At 40.2% G+C, this 20,745-nt stretch overlaps 2 protein-coding genes across 4 annotated transcripts; both read right to left on the bottom strand.

Moving 5' to 3' along the window:
• Positions 1-246: 246 nt before the first annotated feature.
• ube2v2 (ubiquitin-conjugating enzyme E2 variant 2) lies at positions 247-7,788 on the bottom strand. 2 transcript variants are annotated; one of them, XM_088014603.1, is made up of 4 exons: positions 7,634-7,788; positions 3,017-3,165; positions 2,771-2,896; positions 247-1,103 (listed from the first exon to the last, which is right to left on the bottom strand). In XM_088014603.1, the coding sequence occupies exons 1-4, from the start codon at positions 7,647-7,649 to the stop codon at positions 957-959; spliced, it is 438 nt and encodes a 145-aa protein (XP_087870729.1). In that variant the 5' UTR covers positions 7,650-7,788; the 3' UTR covers positions 247-956. The 2 variants fall into 2 exon arrangements, with proteins under 2 accessions (XP_087870729.1, XP_014863877.2); XM_015008391.2 differs by lacking the exon at positions 7,634-7,788 and having other exon boundaries at positions 3,017-3,202.
• A 3,034-nt stretch (positions 7,789-10,822) lies between these two features.
• On the bottom strand, positions 10,823-19,727 carry mcm4 (minichromosome maintenance complex component 4). Of its 2 annotated transcripts, none has more exons than XM_015008403.2 (17): positions 19,620-19,727; positions 18,724-18,801; positions 18,450-18,608; positions 18,183-18,370; positions 18,004-18,105; positions 17,814-17,909; positions 17,609-17,704; positions 16,593-16,731; positions 16,266-16,486; positions 16,024-16,144; positions 14,985-15,244; positions 13,600-13,965; positions 13,352-13,479; positions 12,778-12,985; positions 11,739-11,967; positions 11,524-11,657; positions 10,823-11,275 (listed from the first exon to the last, which is right to left on the bottom strand). In XM_015008403.2, the coding sequence occupies exons 2-17, from the start codon at positions 18,785-18,787 to the stop codon at positions 11,180-11,182; spliced, it is 2,607 nt and encodes an 868-aa protein (XP_014863889.2). In that variant the 5' UTR covers positions 18,788-18,801; positions 19,620-19,727; the 3' UTR covers positions 10,823-11,179. The 2 variants fall into 2 exon arrangements, with proteins under 2 accessions (XP_014863889.2, XP_014863898.2); XM_015008412.2 differs by having other exon boundaries at positions 19,584-19,635.
• Between the last annotated feature and the right edge of the window lie 1,018 nt (positions 19,728-20,745).

The following is a 20,745-nucleotide window of genomic DNA, read 5'->3' on the forward strand; positions in this document are numbered from 1 at the left end:
TGTTTTCAATTACTAATGTTACCAGCCTTAAGGATATTTGCTGTATAAATATTTGCATTTGGTACAAAGACATATTAAAAGTTTGGAGCAAATATTTGCAGTCCTTATCAAGTTTCTGCAGTACAAGGGAAGTTAACCTGTTGTCTCCTAAACTTCTCAAGAAAATGAATTGGCTTCCTTGAAGGCCCTCTAGTGGAGAAATTTGAAACTGCAAGAGGAATCAGTCAAAAATTCAAAACCAATGCATCTTTTTCTCTCTCTTTTTTGCAGACAGTGATTTTAATTTCAGAAAATCACAAGTTCATACACCTGCCATTTTCACTAGAAGTTAAATGCAAGGGTTTCAGAACAGAACAGGCTTCAACGTCTGTTACATGTCAAAGAGCTGCAGAACAGAAACATTGGTTGTGTGTCAAATACAGATATATATTTATATATTTATAAAAAAAAGAAAATCACCTTGTGACACTACTTTTAGACTACAGTCACAGGTTCAGCAATGTGGATATTTCCATGAACCTGCTAAAAATTTGTCTAACAAGTCAAATACTTGGCTTCTCTTTGACTAGGTATTAGTTACAGAACATGCCTTCGGACACCCATGTTGCTCTGACTTCAGTGATTCATCATTTGAACAGAAAACTATTGGAAATCTGGTACAACCTGTGTGGCATCATGCTTCCCTCTTCAAGCCTACTCAAGCTGGAACAGGTCAAACATAAAATTCATTGTCAAACTAATAAAAAGCAGATAACTGTGGTCTTGTAGTCATAACTATCTATTCAGTGCTTAACTGCTGGGACATTTCTCTTTTAAAATGAGCTATGTAATAAGAAAGTCCAATCTTGATCTTGAAGACGATACTGTTGATGTGCGAAGTGAGCCTCTTGATGACTTTACACAATATTTCTAAGAGAGTAAGGTTTAAGACAGAGGGTCGAAACAATCCATTACGATTAAGTGCTGTAGGTTTGTCCTTCTGGTGGTTGTGGAAGCTTCATATTTTCTTTGGACATCATTAGACGCCTTAACTCTTGAAGAACAATTTTAATGCTATAAGAATTCTGCCATTTTGCTAATATTGGTATGCTACGTGAATCCACCTAGGAGACAAAGAAGGGAAAGGGGGGGATGACAAAAAATAAATAAATCAATTATTTCTTTCTAAGACCTCAGTATAAAATTAGTTATGGACTGAACATAACAAATTAGGGATTCAAAATTGTTTGTCAAACATTTTCTACAGTTGCATGTCCTTTTTAATACCACAAAAGTAGAGGAATGACCAGAGTTTAATACAGTGGTATGCATTATGGCGCAACAAGTCAGTTCAGTGACCCAAACAGGAAATATTTCTTCTTGAAATATGGCCCAAAAACAAAAATACTGTAATTTTGTGTAAACAAAAGCAGCACCATTTATAAATATGAAAGCAGACAAATTATGGGAAGGATAACTTTTAGGCAGCTGACTGCAGGCTAGTTAGCCAATATCAGTTTGTTATTATGCCTGAGAGATTTGGCCCAGCAGTTTTCAAGGCATCTGCAGTAAGAATGGTCATGTTGCATTTTATCCAACTTTAACATAATCTGACTACACAGCCACACTTCTTTGCAGAAGTTGGGGTCAAGGTTCCACGAAAGGCCAATGCTGTTAGTTGTGCTTTTTTCTTTGCCTTCTTTGTCTTGTTATAATCTAGTGAAAAATAACTTTAAAATCAAGCCCCAGACAGCAGCATTCATCATTGTCTTGTTCTACATTAAGTTCCTTATGTAAGCGCCAAGCCACTCAGGCCTTGAAAACAGACTTTTCTGGGCCACTATTGAATACAAAGGATTTATGAGTTCAACTTGAAGATTACCTGAGAAATGTGAATCATCTTCTGACTTAAGATTTCACTGGCAGATTTCAAATGAAATGCCAATTATGTTCTTCATCTGGCAATTATTGTTCATCATAAAAAAAACTGCAGCTCCAATATTTATGAATTTTTAACAGTTTTACCATATTACATTAAATCTGCAATACATTATCAAAATAATTAAGATAAAATTGGCATTTATTTCCTTCTTCAACAAGAATATGACAGTTTCTGCTGCTGGACCTGATAACTGCTCTGACAAAACTTATGGGCACATCAAGTCAAATTTGTTTCTGTAACAGACATGAGTGAGAACTGATGGTGCTTGTTAAAAAAAAAAAAAAAAAAGAGGAAAAATGGTCACATGATGCATTTTAGCTTTAACCTCTAGAACAGTGTTTCTCAACCGTGGACCTCAAGCCACACTTGCCCTGCATGTTTGAAGTTGTTTACCTGCTTCAACATGCCTAATTCAGATTCACTTCAGCTAAAATCTGCTAATCAGCCATCAACTGAAGTCAGGTGTGCTGAAGCAGGGAAACACCTTAAGCATGCAGGGCAGTGTGCCTTCAGGACCAGGGTTTAAAACGCCACTCTGGACTACTGTTGCACAACTGCCTCAAACGGTTTCTGGTGTTAAAATTTGACACATACCAAGGACTGCATTTAATTCATTTCAGAGACTAATTCTGTGTTTGAAATACTGGAGCAGAATGGATTAGCAACTGCTTGACAACAAAAAAGTTAAAGTGTTAATTTTAAAACGTTAAATTTCAGTGTAAAAACCATTGTATTGTTTTCCTATTCAAGGTAATTGTGCTGCAAGAATCTCATAGGCCATGTTCATGTAAAACAACCTATGATCTTTACACCAACACTTCACTTTGTCAGATTTGTGATGAAACTCACCGTCCCATTGGAATTATTTATCCCATTCATGCTAATTTTTGTTACAAATCTAACAGTCGGTGCTGTCTCTGGGTATCTAGGTCCACATTCCACTTTCAGGCTGTATATTCTGTTCTCATAGTTGGTCTGAAAAACCAAAAGGACAAAAAAATATCAGTTCTAGTACATGCACAGCAAGTATATATACTCGTTAACAGACTGTCTCCCCCCCCACCCATTATAAACTAGTGAAGCAGATCTGCTTACTCTGGCTGGTCCAATGATCATGCCTGTCCACCTTGTGAGAGTCATGTCTTCATCATCCTCAAGGCCCCAGCTGACTGTGCCATCACCTTCACCCTTCTGGCCCTCTTCAAGCTCTTCCAACAAGCGAAAATTGCGTGGGACTTTAACTCCTAAAGGTAAACAAAGAGCCATATGATCACTTTTATAAGGTCTGTTTATATGATAAGAGAACAAATCAATAAAAATGATCTCACATTTCTTTGTGAACCTTGTGCCATGCAGCTGGATCATTATCCAACATTATAAATTATACAATCAATAGCACGACATCGCATGAATTAATCTGTTGTTGTGGCTGCCACCCAAGCACCTAATGTACCGTACTCCTTTCAGAACAAGCTGTTAAAATTGATAAGTTGTGGCACTTTTGTGAAAAAAAAAAAAAGAAAAAAAAAATCTATTTTCTAAGATGGAGGATAAAATGACCGTGGATGATATTCTTTGGATTCCTACCAGTCACTGAGAGATGATGGGTCTTATTGATCATTTTATCTGAGTGCAATGCTCTGGGGGGTAACTTATAGCCCTGACAATCATGAAGGTGTTTATTCATCTATCAGAAGAGTCAAAAGCCAAGCACACTCTGACTCAAAGACAGAAAAGGCTTTCTTTAGGCAGGGCTGTGTACTCCAATACAACCACAAACCACCCTGAATGACCAAACACGAGTAAACGCCCAACAAGTCAGGCCTCACTCATCAGGTTGGTCTGGTTTGGCCTCTGGTGTGTGCTTCGACTAACCAGAAAGGGGAAAGAAAAAAAAAAAAAAAAAAGATTAATATCAGCTGGTGACCAAAGTGAAGACGATTTTTATCTTAACACCAACTGCTAAGTTGCTGGGCTAAAGCTCATATTTTCCCAGTCAAACATCACAAGCCTAGAGTCAGTTTCCAGGTCATCATAACACCCTTCACTGTAGAAGTTCTTATTGCTGGAAGTAAAATAAACTGACACACAGCAATTTTCAAAATCAGTGGAGTTCTACAAAATAAAGTTACAGAAAGCACAAAACATTTAAGAAGCAATTAAAAACCAAAAATTCCTGCAGTGATGGAATTATGGCAGATAACAGGAAAACTGAGAAGATTATTTACAGTAAGCTAGTCTGTTTTATACTCCTGAGATTTTGACTCCCCTGTCATGGGGACATGTTGAACTTGGTAAAACCGATCACTATAGAATGAATTAGCTAAATTGTTCTCAGGTCAAAACTTAAAAAAACAACATAGAATTCCAGTGGTGTCAAACTCCAGTCCTCAAGAGGCGCTGTCCTGCGGTTTTTAGATGTGCCACAGGAATGAAACGGCTTAACTACCTCCTTCTTGTGTAGCTAAGTTCTCCAGAGCCTTGCTAATGATCTAATTATTCAATTCAGGTGTGGTGCAGCAGAGGCACATCTCAAAGTTGCAGGGCAGTGGCCCTTGAGGACTGCAGTTTGACACCTGTGAATTAGATTAACAGAGTTGAACCAATAAACTGAAAGCCTAATCAGTAGCTACCCTAGCAAAACAGATTTCTTATTTCAATTTATGACTCATTTCCTTTCAAGTAAGCTTTTCCATTGCTTTGTTGCTTTAAAATGTTCACCTAGTTAAAGGCTTTTGTATCTACTGAGCTTTAAACATGTAACAACAGGATCGACAGATACAAGAAATGACTTGATAGTCTTCAACTCGAGCACAGCTTACAGCACAATTGCTCTCCCAACTGTGGAGTTGCATCAAATTTGATACCAGGTCACTATAGATATCTGATGCTGCATAACAATGAGCCTTCACAGAATCCTGCTTTTCTGAAAACTCTTTGGAAAGGGTCACAAGATCTACAGTACATGGAAGTATAGCGGCAATTTTTAACAAATGAGTCAGGGTCAGTCAACTTCTGAGGGGTGTTGCAACAGCAGACTTCATTTTAACAGTGCAAAACTTTTCAATCAAGCGTTCGGCTATGGGGTGTGGGAGGTTCTTGGAAGACAGATGATATGTTGGCATCGACTCTGCGGCCTGACAGTGGATGACGAGCTGCTCACAACTTAAGACTGGAGGTGTGGTGGACGTGGAAGAAAAAGCGCTTGCTTATTCAAAGGAAGATCCTGAAACTAGAGTCATACAAAAAGGAAGTGAAAAGAGCTTGTTATTTATGATTATGATGGGAGCAGAAGACCGAACGTGCAAAAATAAAAAAATCTCCCCCACCACCACCAGCAAATGATTATTTTCTTCTCCGTCAATCATTCGTCACATTCAGACTTTGACAGGTTTCCTCTCAAAACTCGAGCTTTGTCTCAGCTCAGCAGTAGCCTGAGATACCCTCCGCTCCCTACCATTTTCTGAATATATCCATTTATGCTGAAAATTGTTAAAAGATTGTCATTTTTTAAATATAGAATAACTAGAAAATCACATCAGCAATTTATAGTTATCTGACTTTAGAAATAATACCTGTACATTTTTAGCTGTCTACAGACATGACAGATTTTTTTCCTTGTTAATGCCTCAATTTATGCCCTTTTTACCCATCAAAGTGAAGCATTCAAAAATAGTTTTGAAAAAAAAAAATACAAAAGGCTGTTGTTAAACAATCCATTTTAATAAACTACCTGCTTACTTTAATTTAAAGCAGGAAAATAAAAAAATCTTTACATTGAATAAACTTGTAATATAAAACAGCTTTTAAAGGTCATTACATTTAGATTAAATCGGCACTAAATCAGTCTGCTAATGGAATCTGCCACTTGTTCCTTGTCCTGTTCTGATCAGCAGGATAAATATTGAGGGAGGGGGGATCCAAAAATGTATTTTACTGGTCATCAAATGCAACAAAACTATGAACTCGTTATTTTTGTTTCAACAAAAAAGTTTTTCTTTACCTGAAGATTTTTTTAGATGAACTAAATAATACATGTGCAATTAGTGTATTCCAAATACCATGATCATATTTGATACATCACAGGCAAAAAACACCTTGGGGGAAAAAAAAAAAAAAAACACCTTGGCCCAATAAAGGTCATGCAGTTTTGAAGGACCTTCTACTTCCCATTCAAAAATGTCTTCTTCAAAACCTAGGATGGGATCTATTTATTTTAGGATGCATATACTAATCAGAGTGAGTTTGTACAGATAATCACCAGTTCCTTAGTTCTTAACTTTAAGTTACCACACCACAGCTAAGGTAATTGTGAAAAAGGGCTTAGGTTTATATGATTAAGATCCACAACACATCCTAAGTATTAACTTTTCAGTGCTATGAGCGTGGTTGGGAACATCAATTTCTCCAGTAGGTTAGTTCCTAAAATCTTGAGTCTTTCAACAAACTCATGTCATCTTGGTATATTATTAGAAACGCTCTGTTCTGACACACAGTGTTTATGTCTCCATTGTATAACACCGATCTCACATCGGATGTTCTGTGCATTTACACAAAGAAAAGCCCTGCTGTTTGGGTGCATTTTTTTTTAACTGCATTTGAGAACTGCAGTCCATCACGTTGCTCTGAATAAACAAAAAAGATGCACCCAAGAAAAAGGCGAGGTTGAACTCACTCGACAGGTCGCGCAAACTTTTCCTGAAACAGTTTCGATTAAGAAAATACTTCCTAGATTGTACACTTTGCATACCGAAACCACGTTTAAAATATGTGTTGTAGACTTTGGGATAATATTTTATTTCCTTTTAAAAACTGCGTAAGGATCAGCGCAGAAACCCATTTTAATGCTTAATTTATTTGCGACCACGCTTCCTGTTGAGCGCTAAAGCAGATGTGGGTTTCGACTATTTGCTGGAAGGCAGCATGCCGTTCACATTAGCTACAACATTTCAGCGACCGAAAAGCGTCTGTTAACGCGACCCCGCCCAGCTAAAGCAATGGTATTTAACGAGAGACTGTTGAAGCGTTTCATTAACACCAAATTAAATTAACAATGTTAATTTAAAAAGTGCTAGCTACGAGCATGCGGAAAGCGAATAAAATTCAACCACATATCTCATCATAAACATTTCCATACACGTTATATGTCGCAGAGAAGAAACAAACGTTTTTACGTTTTCCTATTAGTTAATTTCATTACAGTTCACACATTTTGACTTTATTTCTGCTTTTTCGTGCAAGTTAGTCGGATGAAGTCAGCAGCTAGCAAGATATATTGGACTGGGCATTCAGCGCCGTGCTCGAATATTCTGGTAGCTTAATAATAGCTATACTGTCAGAATATACCGTCCATATTGGAAACTCAATCCATTCTAAACTCATGAATGCATTAAAATAGCCAGATACCTTTCTTGTCTTTGCAAATACTCGGCATCTGTAATGGTTTTTTGATACAACGAGCTCTTTTAGCTAACTCACGGGACAGGCTATTTCCTGGCCTTCCTTTAGCTAGGTTAGCTTCACGACATATATACGTCCCGTGGTGGCGAGCGCTCTGTCGGAATTACATATTAAAGAGGACCGTTACAAATAAGAGCAGCTATATAACCGCCTCGCGTTAGGTACTATCATTGTTTGGTGGACGAAATAACAGCGATGTGGGAGCTTCTGATGCGCTTTGTGTTGCTGTGGATGTTAAGAGCGCACACAAACCTGAGGAGGCCGCCATCTTCTTCAGCCGAGTCCAGAAGCACACAGAGGTGTGAACATCGGAGCGGGTAACACTGAGGAAGACACAGCAGCAGCAGCACACCGGCGGACCAGCGCACTGCAAGCTGCTCTGCCCTGCATATGCTGCTTTGCAAAAGCATTCGTACCCCTTGAAGAACTTTTGTTACAGTTTGTATCACTACAGCCTCGAACTTGAACGCATTTTACTGGGATTTTCAATTCAATTCAGCTCAAAAAGACCGTTTATTACAAAGGAAAACTACATGTTGTCAGAATACAATTTTCTTCAAAGGTGGTGGTCTGTATTGTAGCGATTCTGGTGAGTCCTCTGACTGAAGACACTGTTATATAGTATTATTATGATGGGGATGCTTGTCTGTAATTTTATTCATTATATATATATATATATATATATATATATATATATATATATATATATATATAATATAAAGTCCAATAATCCCCTGGGGTTCCAGAACAGACCCAGCTTGTTTAGCCTTTAGTCCCTGGCCCTGATGCAGCTACTCAGACAGATGATGGCAGAAAAGATTGCACTTTCCACAACAGAGAAGATAAGCAACATCTACACTAAAGAATCTAAACAACCTGAAAAAGTATAGTCTGTTTTGTCCCTTCTTGTTTCTGTTTAACACCAAGGTATTATACTCCGTCTCCACTTCTTCTCCCTTGATGGAAATAGTGTTTGATCTAACCCTTTTTTTTTTTTAATTTACAATCACTTCCTTTCTTTTGTTCACATTCAAGATAAGATTATCATTCTATATGACATACGTAAAGTGGATGGAAACGATAAGACGGTTTACGGGTTTTTATTTTTTTTTTTTACTAATAATAATCTGTAAAATGTGACACTTATTTGTAAACACCCTTTTTCCATATAGAGCCTCAAATCCTCTGCAAGTTTTGAACATAAAGGCTGTTCAGAATATGTCTGATCGTGACATATTCTCTGTCACGATCAGAGAATATGTAACTGATCCATAGCATAATCCTGCCACCACCATGGTTAACAGGAGTTGTGCTTTCAAAGTAGTGTGCAGTAGTTTGGTCTAGACTGTTGTGTGCTTTGTCCCAAATTTGGCTAGAGGCAAACTCGAAACAAGACTTCTTATTGCTTCCTTCTCGCTAGTCTGCTGTAAAGGCCTGATTTGTGGAGTTTATGACAGATACTTGTCCTGTCTGCAGCTCCAGAGTTACTACTCTTTGCTGTTTTTCAGTTTTACTCTCTTCTCGCCAAGGTTTCCGTTTAGGTAGACAACCATGTCTTTCAACTCTGTTTCCAGATGATGGATTGAACTACGCGCCTTGAGATGTTTAAAGCTAGGGATATAATTTTATAAGCTAACCCTCTTCTAAAAGTCTTCATTGTGGTGTATGTTCAACTAATGGTGAAGAAACAAACCAAGTAGAGTAAAGTACGTATAGGTTTTGGTTGTAATGTAATTGAATCTGAAAAGCTCAAGGGTTACTCTCTAAAGATGGCCCTGTGCTTGAATCTCAGTCTTTTTAATTTCGCCAATAAAAACCTTTTATTACAAGTCAGGTTGAGACGCTCTACTTCATTGCACTGTGGAACTACTTAAAAATATTTATCTTGCATTGTTTTTAATCCTGCAGCATTGTGTGTTGTGTGACAAAAGTATACCTAAGCATATATGCTGTAATGATTTGGTCAACTTAATCTTTCATCATTCTTGCCATTTCCTCTTGCTGTGGAAGTCAGGATGCGGTTACCGATACGATCGGTGGTTTTAAAAGAGCAAACATGTCCTGAGAAAAAAAAAAAACATCTGTTAATAGAGATGTCTTCTCACATGTCTGCAGCACCGTGCAAAAGTTTTAAACCAAAAGTCATACACCTTGTTGCAGACCTTTAACGTGGTTTAGATCAGTGATTTAATACTCTAAGTTAAAGTGTAAACAACACTGGATTGTATGCAGTGTTGTGTTTGGGAACGTTTGTATTATTTATTCCTAGGGTTGAGTTAAGAGGCTCAAACTATAAAAAAAATTAAATAACATCAAACACCACGCAAGAAATTTTTATTCGTTTTTAATGCATAGTTACATGCATTGGCATATTTTTACATGTTTTATGTTACAAATATTTACATTTTACCTATGTTCTGTGTAGTATCGTTTCTAATTTATGCATTCCTCTGCATACAAATTTGGTCCTGTGTGGTTAAGTTTGTTAGGCCAGAACTGAAATAGCATTTGTGAAAAAGCTGATAATGCCCAGAAGATCTTGAATGTTTCCCTTGGCCTGTCAGATCCATGGACAGTTTTGCACTTTTACTCAATTTACACTATATTTTTTTTTTAATCCATTTTCATACGCAATTATTTTCTACACTTCATTGGACTGTGCCGTTGTTTTAAAGTTGTGAAGTTTGTTCACTTCATTTAAGACAAAGGCAATTTAATTTCATAATACGGCCGACTCGATGCTTAACATTTTGCAGAAAGAAAAAAAAAATCTGGAGTACTTGGAGGCATTCTTTTAAAAAAGTGCTACAATGACCCAAGACTTTTGCACATGCATTTCAACATTCACATTTGTTGCATTACATTTGTTAATTTTAACAAATGCAAAATATATTTTCATGTAGATTTTAAACCCATCAGCACTCCAAATGTAAAAAAAAAAATAATTAGGATCAATGAAACCATACGTTCATTAATGGTGATTTATACTTTACATAAAATATTTAAACAGGCTGTGTGGGGACCAGATATTCATTAAAGAAGCTCAAAACTCAGTACCCTCCAGATTCAGTGTTAGAATCCAGGAAATCGCAGCTTGAGCACATCCTGAAGCAGCAGCTGATAAGACAACAGCAGTGTTGAAAAGTCTGATAAAAAATATTTCAGAGCCTAAATAAAGTCATGAGATGTGAATTAGCCTCTTTAGAAGTCATTTAGATTAATAGATTGATTTTAAGCCTTGTCGGAAGCTAAAGCAAATTTATTTAGAGTAAAATATGCACTCATCAAAACAATTCCAATTATTTCACTCTCTGAAAATTTGATTATCCTTTATTGGAAATTATGCAAAACATACAAAAGTCCAGAAACGTTAAATATTTTAACTGAACAACTTATAAGACACAGACTGCAAAACTACAATAAAAAAAAAACCAACAAACATTTTTCATGCGCAACATTTTATTTTTCTTCTATTAACACGCATTTAGGCAAGCTACATTTGAACTACACATCATACAATAGAGCATGAAAAAAAAAAAAAGTTTACGTCAAAATTTATAACAAACAAAATATATATTTTTAATATTACTACGTCAGCCTGTGTATGAATTTGTTTACAAGCCGTCCACTCCACGCCATGTTTTCTACACAAAAACTGACCCGAACCCTTCAGAGTCGCTGATTTAATTCTGACCATATTTTTAAATATCAGAATGATAAATGGTCGTTTTTACTCAAACTTTTCTTACTTTGTACAAAAAGACATTGAAACAGGGTTTGAGATCGCGGCGTGCGACCTCAGGCGAGCAGGCGGACGGTTTTCCCGGTGACAGTCAGGTAATCGTCGTCGGCCAAGGCTCGCAGCGCCTCGTCGAACAGCTCCTTGGTGATCGCCTGCAAGCGGGTCGGCAGAAGAGGAAGTGAACACAGGAAGTGAGAAGGCATTTCAAACCTTAGAAAATGTATTCTGAAAGCGATACCAACAGAAGTTTTTGTTATAAAAAGGACACGAGGCGAGGAGAAGAAGGTTGAAATTACCAGAGTTGCAAATTAAAACACCTGCTTCTCTTTGGCTGAACTGAGAAGGATCACTGCGCAAGGGCCGACCAGACCAAACACTACGGTCGATTTAAAACACTTACGGTTTCAGACTGTCCCCTGAGGTCATTGAGGAGCTGTTGGTACTTCATGGCCGGCGTCTTTCCTTTGGTCTCGATCAGCTTCCTCAGTGCCTGGGCCACCTCCTCCTTACGTTTGCGCGCCGTAGCGCTCATACCTGTCAAACGCAAAGATGGCGGACTTGAGACATGGCTCACGGGGGGGAGAATACAGAACGGTAAGGGCCGCTGCTGCATACCCGTCGTCAGAATTGAGATGTCGACAAATCCGGTCCTGGGGTCGGTGGCCGACTGTTTGAGGGCCTCTCTGTGCAGCCGCTTGGCCTCCTCCACGTCGATGGTCTCCACCTTCTCGGAGAAGCGGACCTTGGCGTGCGCCTCCGCCAAGCGGATCAGGGACTCCAGCTGCCTGGGGTAGGCAGACACCATCCCATGGCCGCTGCCGATCTTCCTCATGTCCACATAGGCCTGAAACAAACAGGAACATGGTGAGCTGCAGCCATGACGGACTGGAACTGTTGGCTCTTTGGACCGTCCAAATAACTTCAGGTAGAAATTAACAGGAGCCAGTTAGGGTTTTTAAATACAGATATAACAACAAGTCAAGTTTTTAACAGTTGCAGCTGATTGTCTTTCTGCAATATTTGCACTGAATTTCCATAAAGACTGACACTAAAATGACCAGTATTGTGTTTTTAGATCAGTTTTCCTTGTCATTAGTTTGGAGTCAGATTTTTTTTCCCTTAAAATATCCATTTTCTTATGTTTATCTTTTTCTTTCTCAATTATAAAAACAGAAATAAAACACTAGTTCTTTAAAAATGGCAAGGAATTATTTAAAGTAGATATTTGTCTAAAAAGTTGTCTTTTTTAAGCAGTCATGTGACTAAATGACTTTCTAATAAGTCGTCTTCAGAGCAAAAATGGCTCTTTGGGTTGTAAAGGTTGCAAACCGTGGACTAGAATCACTGTTGCGCAGAGCTCCATTTTATTTAAGCTTTTCAGGTTTTCTTAACATTACAACCAAAAATTGGAAACTTTATTTCCACAGTCAGCTAGATTCATACTGAGATCAAATTGAACAGTTTGTTGTTTTCAGTAGTCATAAAGTAAAAACTAATGTGCATAAGACAATTTTTCTTAGTTATTCACTAGTTTAATGTTGGACCATGAAAAAAACGTCAAAGTTTATAAAAGCAGGCTGCATATACAGTGCTGGGAGGTGCGCTAAAGCTGGTTCAACTCCCCCCCCCGCCAATCCCACAAAACAAACCAAACCTCGATGAGGGCCTGGCTGGCCTCCTCGCTCAGTCTCGGATTAATGTACGTCCGCGCGTATGCGATGTAGTCCTTTAACACGGCCATGTCGAGGAACTCTTCCTCCATCTGCTCCTCGCTCTGGTAGTAAAGGGACACCAGGTGGTGAGCCAGCCTGCGGTCGTAAGCCTCGTCTTGGGGATCCAGCATCAGGAAAATCAGGTCGAATCTGACGGAGCAGGACAAGTGCGTTTAAAAAGTGGCAGCAGACAAACGGCGTGCTGGAGTAGAAGAGGAGGAGGTTGAGCTGGCCAACCTGCTCATTTAAATCAGGCACTTTTTTTTTTTTCTTAAATAGCAAAAAGGAATGTGATACACACACACACACACACACACACACACACACACACACACACACACACACACACACACACTAGAAAGACGGAGAAAAAAAAAAGCTAATCTTTGGTGAAAGCAGGGATTTGGACTGCCAAATAAAATTGTATTGATTTATTTCTGGTGGACGAGTTTGTTCTTTTTGTTCTGTTTTTAAGCACAGCGTGAGCAGTTTTTCTCACCATTGTTTGCTCATTACCTGGACAGCAGCGTGTGGGGCAGCTGGATGTTCTCGATCGTCGTCTTTTTCGGGTTCCACTGAGACTCCACGGGGTTCGCGGCGGCCAGCACAGCGGTGCGGGCGTTCAGCTGGCAGATGATTCCCGCCTGCGGAGAGCGAATAGGAAAGCTAAATCTCTTTTACATTCTCCCCCCACCCCCCACCAAGATAAATGCCTGAGCTCAGTCTTCCACTCGCCACACGTTGAGAAGCCCCGCCAAACGCACCTTGGCGATGGAGAGGGTCTGCTGCTCCATGACCTCGTGCAGCACCGAACGCGTGTTGTCGCTCATCTTGTCAAATTCGTCAATGCAGCAGATGCCGTTGTCGCTCAGCACCAGGGCGCCCGTCTGCAGGACCAGCTGCCTGGTCTCCGGATCCTTCATCACGTAGGCGGTGAGACCCACGGCGCTGGAGCCCTTCCCCGACGTGTACTGGCCGCGGGGCACCAGGTTGTAGACGTACTGGAGCAGCTGAGACTTGCTGGTGCCGGGATCTCCGCAGAGGAGGATGTTGACCTCGGCCCGGAAGTGGCCCCGGCCCGTCTGACTGAAGTCTTTGCGGGTGCCGCCGAACAGCTGCAGCAGGATGCCCTGAAACGGAGGTGGAGGGAAAAATGCTCCGAGTTACATGCTGCCAACCATGCCACACAGACGAATGCGTTTCCGAGACACAACCATTGTGAAATTTTAAACTTGATATCAATTCTGAAAAAAAATAAATAAATAATGTAATAAAATAACAGTCAATGCCGCTTTTGATATTACAGCAGTGTTTCTAAAAAAGGAGAAGAAGCTAATCAAATACAGCAACAAGATTTTTGGCATTTTCTCAATTAGGGCAAAATCAATAAGAGAAAAGTTCTTCTGCTGCGATTTAAAAAAACAAAAAATTACTTTTTGTTACTTTTCTGTATTGCAAAGCACTAATAAACTCTTAAATCATTTTAGTTTCAACAATGCTGCCGATTTTCTCGATTACACTGCAACATGAATACTTTGCCAACCCAATTTCTTTTGATGAGGTATTGGTAAGTTAGTTAACAGAAGCTGAACATTTTGAGGTGGAAATGGATATTGAGTAAGGCAGGAATAAACAAACATCTACAATCATTCTGCAAATCTTGCATGTCTGTTTGCTGCAGAATTGGGAAATGAATAACATTCTAGAATATTCCTTGGGAGAAATATGTTGATCCTTTTGTTAGATTTTCTTAAGCATCTGGCTATGCTGGACAGTAGGGGTTGAACCAACTAGTGGACTTTTAGACTAGTTGATTCTGCGCTCTGCAATGACTTTTCGTTTCATGTTAACTCGTCGCTTTTTCCCCCCCAAAACCGAATCTCTGTTCAGAGAGTCAACAGAGCAACATGCTGCACATCGAGGCACAGCAGGTGGGTGTGCTGAATTTAGCTACTTATTATAAGCTTTCTTTTTATAATAAAATTGGTTCATAAATGTTCCAACATGCACACTGTCCAAATTGACCATACACCCGATCATCAGGACCATGAAAACGTCTTCAGAGTCTGTCAACAGCTTCGTGAGGCAACCACTACAGGCCGCCACAGACGCCTTTGGATTCTAGCGTCGCTCGCTCTCCGTCACTCACCTTCTTGATGTCCTCGTGTTCGTAGATGCTCGGCGCCAGGGCAGAGGCGAGGCGCTCGTAAACGTCGGGTTTGGCCGCCAGCTCCTTCAGGGTCTGCACGCGGTCTTCGGTGAACAGCTTCTGCTCGGCCTCTTCGTCCAAGCCGTGCAGGCGCTTTTCATCCGTCTTACGGAAGTGGATGGCGTCTATGTGAGTTTTGTAGACCGACTTCACGTTGCTTTGACGGGGGTTAACGCGCATCGGGACCGCTCTGTAGATGCCTGCGTTCAAAAGAGGGGAGAGAGTCGTGGTGAGGATGTATTCTTAAAAAAAAGAAAAAAAGAAGGATGCAGTGAGTCATGCACTGTTTTGTGTCGATCTACCAAATAAAAGCCTAAAAAAAGTGTCTTAAAGTTTGTGGTTTTAGGGTGACAAAAACTTTTGCCATGAGTGAACAGCAGCAGTAAGAACAAGCGATGTTTAAATACGACGCCATTTTAGCTTAGAATCGGCTGCCAAGAACCAAATTCAAAGAAGATGCAAATAATCTGAACGCAAAAGAGTTTATCTGGAAACGTTGACGTGTACCTGCCAAAGGTTTGACGTGAAGCACAGAAGATATTTGTATCATATTGTTCAAATGTGTAGGGCTGTTCTATTTTAATCTAACCTGAGCCAATAAACTTCCTGTATTTGTATTACTGCAGTGACTTATACAGAAACAGAACATAACCTGCGGCCACTGAAATAAAATCTGAGATCACTGAATGTGATTATCCCGTAGAAAATAGACAAAGAGCAACTTAAAAGACAAGTTGGAATATGGAGAAATCTTTATTATTCCTTGATTTAAGCTAAACTATTGTCCATCTGAGTTTGAGTGAAATACAAAAGGAATATTTAAACAACTTAAAGACATTTCACATCACGAGCTTTAAATTCAATATCAAAATTCAAAACAAAATAAATGTTTTGAAGTTTTCAAGCATCTCTGCTTTGGTACAAAAACAAATTCACAGAAATATTCGCAGCAACTAATGGGAAATTTAACAGAACTGACCCGTGATGTTCACTCGGTCTCCTGGCTGGACCTTGTCCACCAGGTCGTTGTGAGCGTACACAATAGTCGTGTGCGGCGTCTGGCCCGCAGGCATGTCTTCGGGGGACTCTTGGATTTTGATCTGATCAACAAACGGAACAGATGTCACGACCTTGGCCACCGCGTCGCTAATTACCACCTGACGCGCTCCGAGAACAGGCGTCGACGGTGGTGCGCAATCTGCCCACCAAGCGAACTCTCACCATCTGTTTGTCTGAAAAGAGTGAGCGATTGTGAACGAGCGCCATGCTGTGGGTGGTGTTGCAGTGGCGACACACGGCTGGCTCGGCGATCCGGCCGCGATCCACCTCCGCCCGGGCGCTGAAGGCGCACACCTGGCACTGGAAGAACGCCTCCTGCATCTCGGGGATGAGCTGCGAGGTGCGGATCACCATGCCGCTGATGGTGATCAGCTGATCGATGTCTGCGGAGGAGAAACGCGACGCGTCACAGTTCACAGAAAGCCCACACTAAATATGGGACGGAATACTTTGCATGCGTGTTCATCTGGCGAGTCACTGGGGGCGCACCTTCTGGGTTGAGGCTCCTCATGTTTCGGGTCTTCAGGGCGTTGTACGGGCGGACCTGGATCTGGTACTCCAGGACCGAGTCGGGGAAACGCTCAAAGAAAAGCTCATTGACCGCCATGTCGAAGGTCGGGATGACTTCCTGCAGACATGGCGGAACACATTTAAAAAACAACATACAAACCATAGGAAGGTCTAAAAAGACGCCAACAAAAGCCGAAGTTCATTTATATTCTGTAAATATTGCTAATCTTCTAACCTTTGGTAATGACTGAGTGAATGCTGGCAAAGTAGCGCTGACGAAGGAGCAGCAAATGTTTTAGAACTTCTGTCGAATCACAAGGATCCAGCCAAGGTCATGAGGGATTCCAATAAATCTCTAAGAGAAAACGACCGTAGGATCCCTTCAGAATTTTACTGGATCCTTCTGAAGCTGAAGATAGAATTTACAGCAGGATCCCGTGCAGAATCTTGTGAGATCCTCATGTGGTGCAAAAAGCAAGTAATACCAGGATCCTTGTCAAGTCCTGCAGGATCTCACTAAGTTTTAAGAAGAAAACTACAGTAGGGCCCAAGAAGATCCTAAAAATAAAGCACTTTGCTCCTCCCTGCAGGTCTATGGAGTCACACAAAGCTGTGGCTCCAAACCTTTATGAGGCTCTCTGACCTGAACATGGAGTCGCTTACTAACTTTGGCCAAAAACTGATGTGAGAAGACTAATGTTTTGAGTCCTATGATGACATATATTAAAAAAAAAGAAAGAAAGGAGGCTCAGCATCATTGAATGTCTCTTGAATGTAAACACTGTTGATTACTGCTTATTTATGTTGTCATTTAGAAAGGTCAGAGGCTTTCTTTGTTGTAAAACTTAAAAGAAAGGAAAATGTTCTTTAAATAGTTTTAATTTAATAGGTGCAAACACAAAAAAATGCTTTTTGGATTTTAGAAGTTGCCAACTTGATATTTAGATGAAGATCAGAATCTGGACCAGTGTTTTAAAAGCCTCATGGTTCTTTACCTGTGGATAGCAGATGAGCTGTCTGTACAGCTCTGCATCAAACGACTGCACATGTCGACAGTTCACGTTCAGGACGGGATCACCAACAACACTGATCTGACAGATTAACATAGGAAAGTCAACTTTAGACAGGAGGAAAAAAAAAATCATCATAAAGATTCCTGATGTAACTGTGCGAAGGTTCCGAGTTAAATGAATACACCACCTCTTCTAGCTTCTGCATGTATAGCGGCTCGTTTAGATCCAGACCAGCGTTCTCATCCTCAGTGGAGGTCGGGTCAGTGAACCTCTGCAGAAACCTCTGGAATTACAGGAGCAGCGCGATTAAAAACACCCAGTCCATCTCCAACACTGAAAGACATCAGTCAGTGGCTGTCAGTTTTAATCTGCTATACCTGGAACTTCTCCTTGCAAGTTCCAACGTTGACGTCAGTCCCCCAGATCACCAGCCTGTGGCCTGCATTGGGTTCACTGGCTACTGCACCGTCTGTGCTTGGCTGGGAAACAAAAACCAACTTTTAACTCCCGAGTTTCATACCAACGCGTAAGCAGAAGGCGACCAATTGAAACCGACCTGATCCGACTGAAGATCCACCTGGGGAGCCTTCCTGACTGACCCCAGATCAGGGCGCTGTCTGGCCGGCGTGCCACGCACACCACTGCGCGGCGTCCCTTCAACCCTAGAGCTCGGGGTCCCTTCAACCCTGGAGCTCGGGGTCCAGTAACCCAGAGGGGAACTTATGTCCGCTTCATTTGGCATAACTGCATAAATGAAATTAAATTAGACACATGGTCTGATTTCATTTCCTCTCGTTTATGGAATAGATGAGCACAAAAGTACCTGATGGTCTCGGACTGGAGAGCAGAGAGGTGTCCTGAGGGGCAGCCGGACTGAGGACGTCCGTGGCTGGGGACGTCGGCATCGGCATCAGGTCGCCACCGGAGGAGTCTTGGCCTCGGCGCCTCTGGGAAGGAGGCGAGATGGGACCCTCACTGCTTGCTGGGATTGGGTAACAGACAAAAGATAAGAGTGAGCTCCAACTTCAAGTTACAATGTGATTTGGTAACTTTGCATACATTTTTTTTCTGAAGTTAAATTAAAAAGCTGAACTTACATGTGGCAGGGTTGGTATTCCTTCCACGTTTGCGGCCACCGGGTGTTGAAGCAGGGGAAGACATGGTTGGTGGGAGATCTGGGCAGAATATGGATAACATAACGTAATGTACCTCATGCTGTTGTTTTCTTTACGTGCTTTTTTTTTAACATAAGATGAATGACATTTGGGGTATTTCATTCAAATTATATTTGCATAGTCATATTTTTAATGATTTCCTCAAGGAGGTCAACTGAGAAGCTGCAAGTATGCATGGAGAAAAACTTGGCAGTTTTATTTTACATTCTCACAGGTGAAATATAAATCTAAAAAAACAGATAAATAGTTTAGCAGTGTTATAGCACTGCCAAAATACTCGGGATTTATCTTTGACCATATAGGATTTTCTTTTCCAATAATTAACAAAATACTTAAAAGGCAAGCATGACAAAACGTACAACTTGCAAGTCAAGTAAAAGTTTATCTATATAGTACCTTTACAACAGCTTCAGCTGACCAAAGTGCTTCACAGCAAACAACATCGCAGGTAGATAAATTACAAAATAGAAATAAAATTAAGTTTCGCTTATATAGCACGTCGATCGTTTAAACCTTGAATGTTTTGGATAAACATACAGAACATCTTTCATACTTAGTCGTTAAAGTGGATTAAACGACTAAAGCTTTTTAACACCGAGGTATTTCTTGCTCTAGCAACACTTCGGCCACCATTTGGCATGTGGCTCCAGGGAGACAATACCCCATCTCACTTGCTTTCAGCTTTAAATATCGCTTTATACAAAACAAACCGCTCCGTTTGCATTCCGGTCAGCTCGCCTAACGAGCCCCACTGCGACGAACCGGTCATAAAAGCTGCTTACCTTTCAAAAAAATTGACGAATTTGTTGTTTTCTTACCTCTTCTTGTACAGGCGTCCGACTGCTACAGATGTGGCGCGAAATTGTGTGTTACGTCATTTTCGCGGGGAACTTTCAGCCAATCACAAACCCTGAATGCTCTGCAGTTTCCGGCTTCCTAAGTAAGTTCAGTTTATGGTTGGAGGGGTGGGTGTCCTGAAGAGGGATTTATTTTGTAGCTTTTAAATAAAACGTATGCGGGGTTTTTTCTTCCTAAAAATACACAGCATTAGTTTGAAAGGTCTCCTATGCTTATATTTGGTGCTAAAGTAATGTTACGGAATGTCTTGTATGCACCGATAGTCCGGGTTGGTTTGGTTCGGTCCAACAAGTAGAAGCCCATTTTCTGCTTCCGCCATGTTATTATAAACACAAACATAAATGTCAGATCATCAAAATTAAGGCAACATTAAAGCGATAAATCACTGAAATAACTCGGGCGTAGTACAAAAAAAGGCTATAGTGCTTTACAAATTTTAACCATTTCTGCAATATATTTTCATTTATAAAGTAATTTATTTTACGACTGAAGTCTTAGTTGTAAGCCCTGCAATCAGTTTTATGAAATAAGATGTGTAAGTTTAATTGCATAGAGTCTAAACTATGGAGAGCCATTTCAGCCAAATAGGGAAAATAAATAATGAAAAATGGATAAATAAAAAATAGATAAATGAAAAAGCATAAATGAAAATGGAAAATAGGGAAATTAAAAAAGGCCAGGCATAAATAAATCTGGGAATAAATAAATGTGTAAATGAATAAATATAAATGGGAATAAAGATGCCAGGGCTTCCAGAGCAACCACACACATTAGAATCCAGCAAGCTGGATTTATTTATTTTACCCATTTATTTTATTTATTTTTTTACTCATTTGTTTATTTATTTTACTCATTTATTTATTTAATTTAGGCTGAAATGGCTCTCCATACTTCAAAACCAATTCAGTGACACTGCCTCACACTTTTTCCTACAAGCTCTCAGCCCTAGGCATGGGTCATTTACATTTGAGAAGAAACCACACCCAGCAAAACAAAGTTTCGGTCATCCCACCCCACACCCAACACAAAGGGAGAAATGACAAACCAAATGCCCCCAAGACTAAAACCGGGTCATCTACATCCCTT

This window comes from Poecilia mexicana, unplaced genomic scaffold (assembly GCF_051168715.1).
Source record: "Poecilia mexicana isolate PSO_F unplaced genomic scaffold, ASM5116871v1 scaffold_17, whole genome shotgun sequence".
NCBI classification, from domain to species: domain Eukaryota; kingdom Metazoa; phylum Chordata; class Actinopteri; order Cyprinodontiformes; family Poeciliidae; genus Poecilia; species Poecilia mexicana.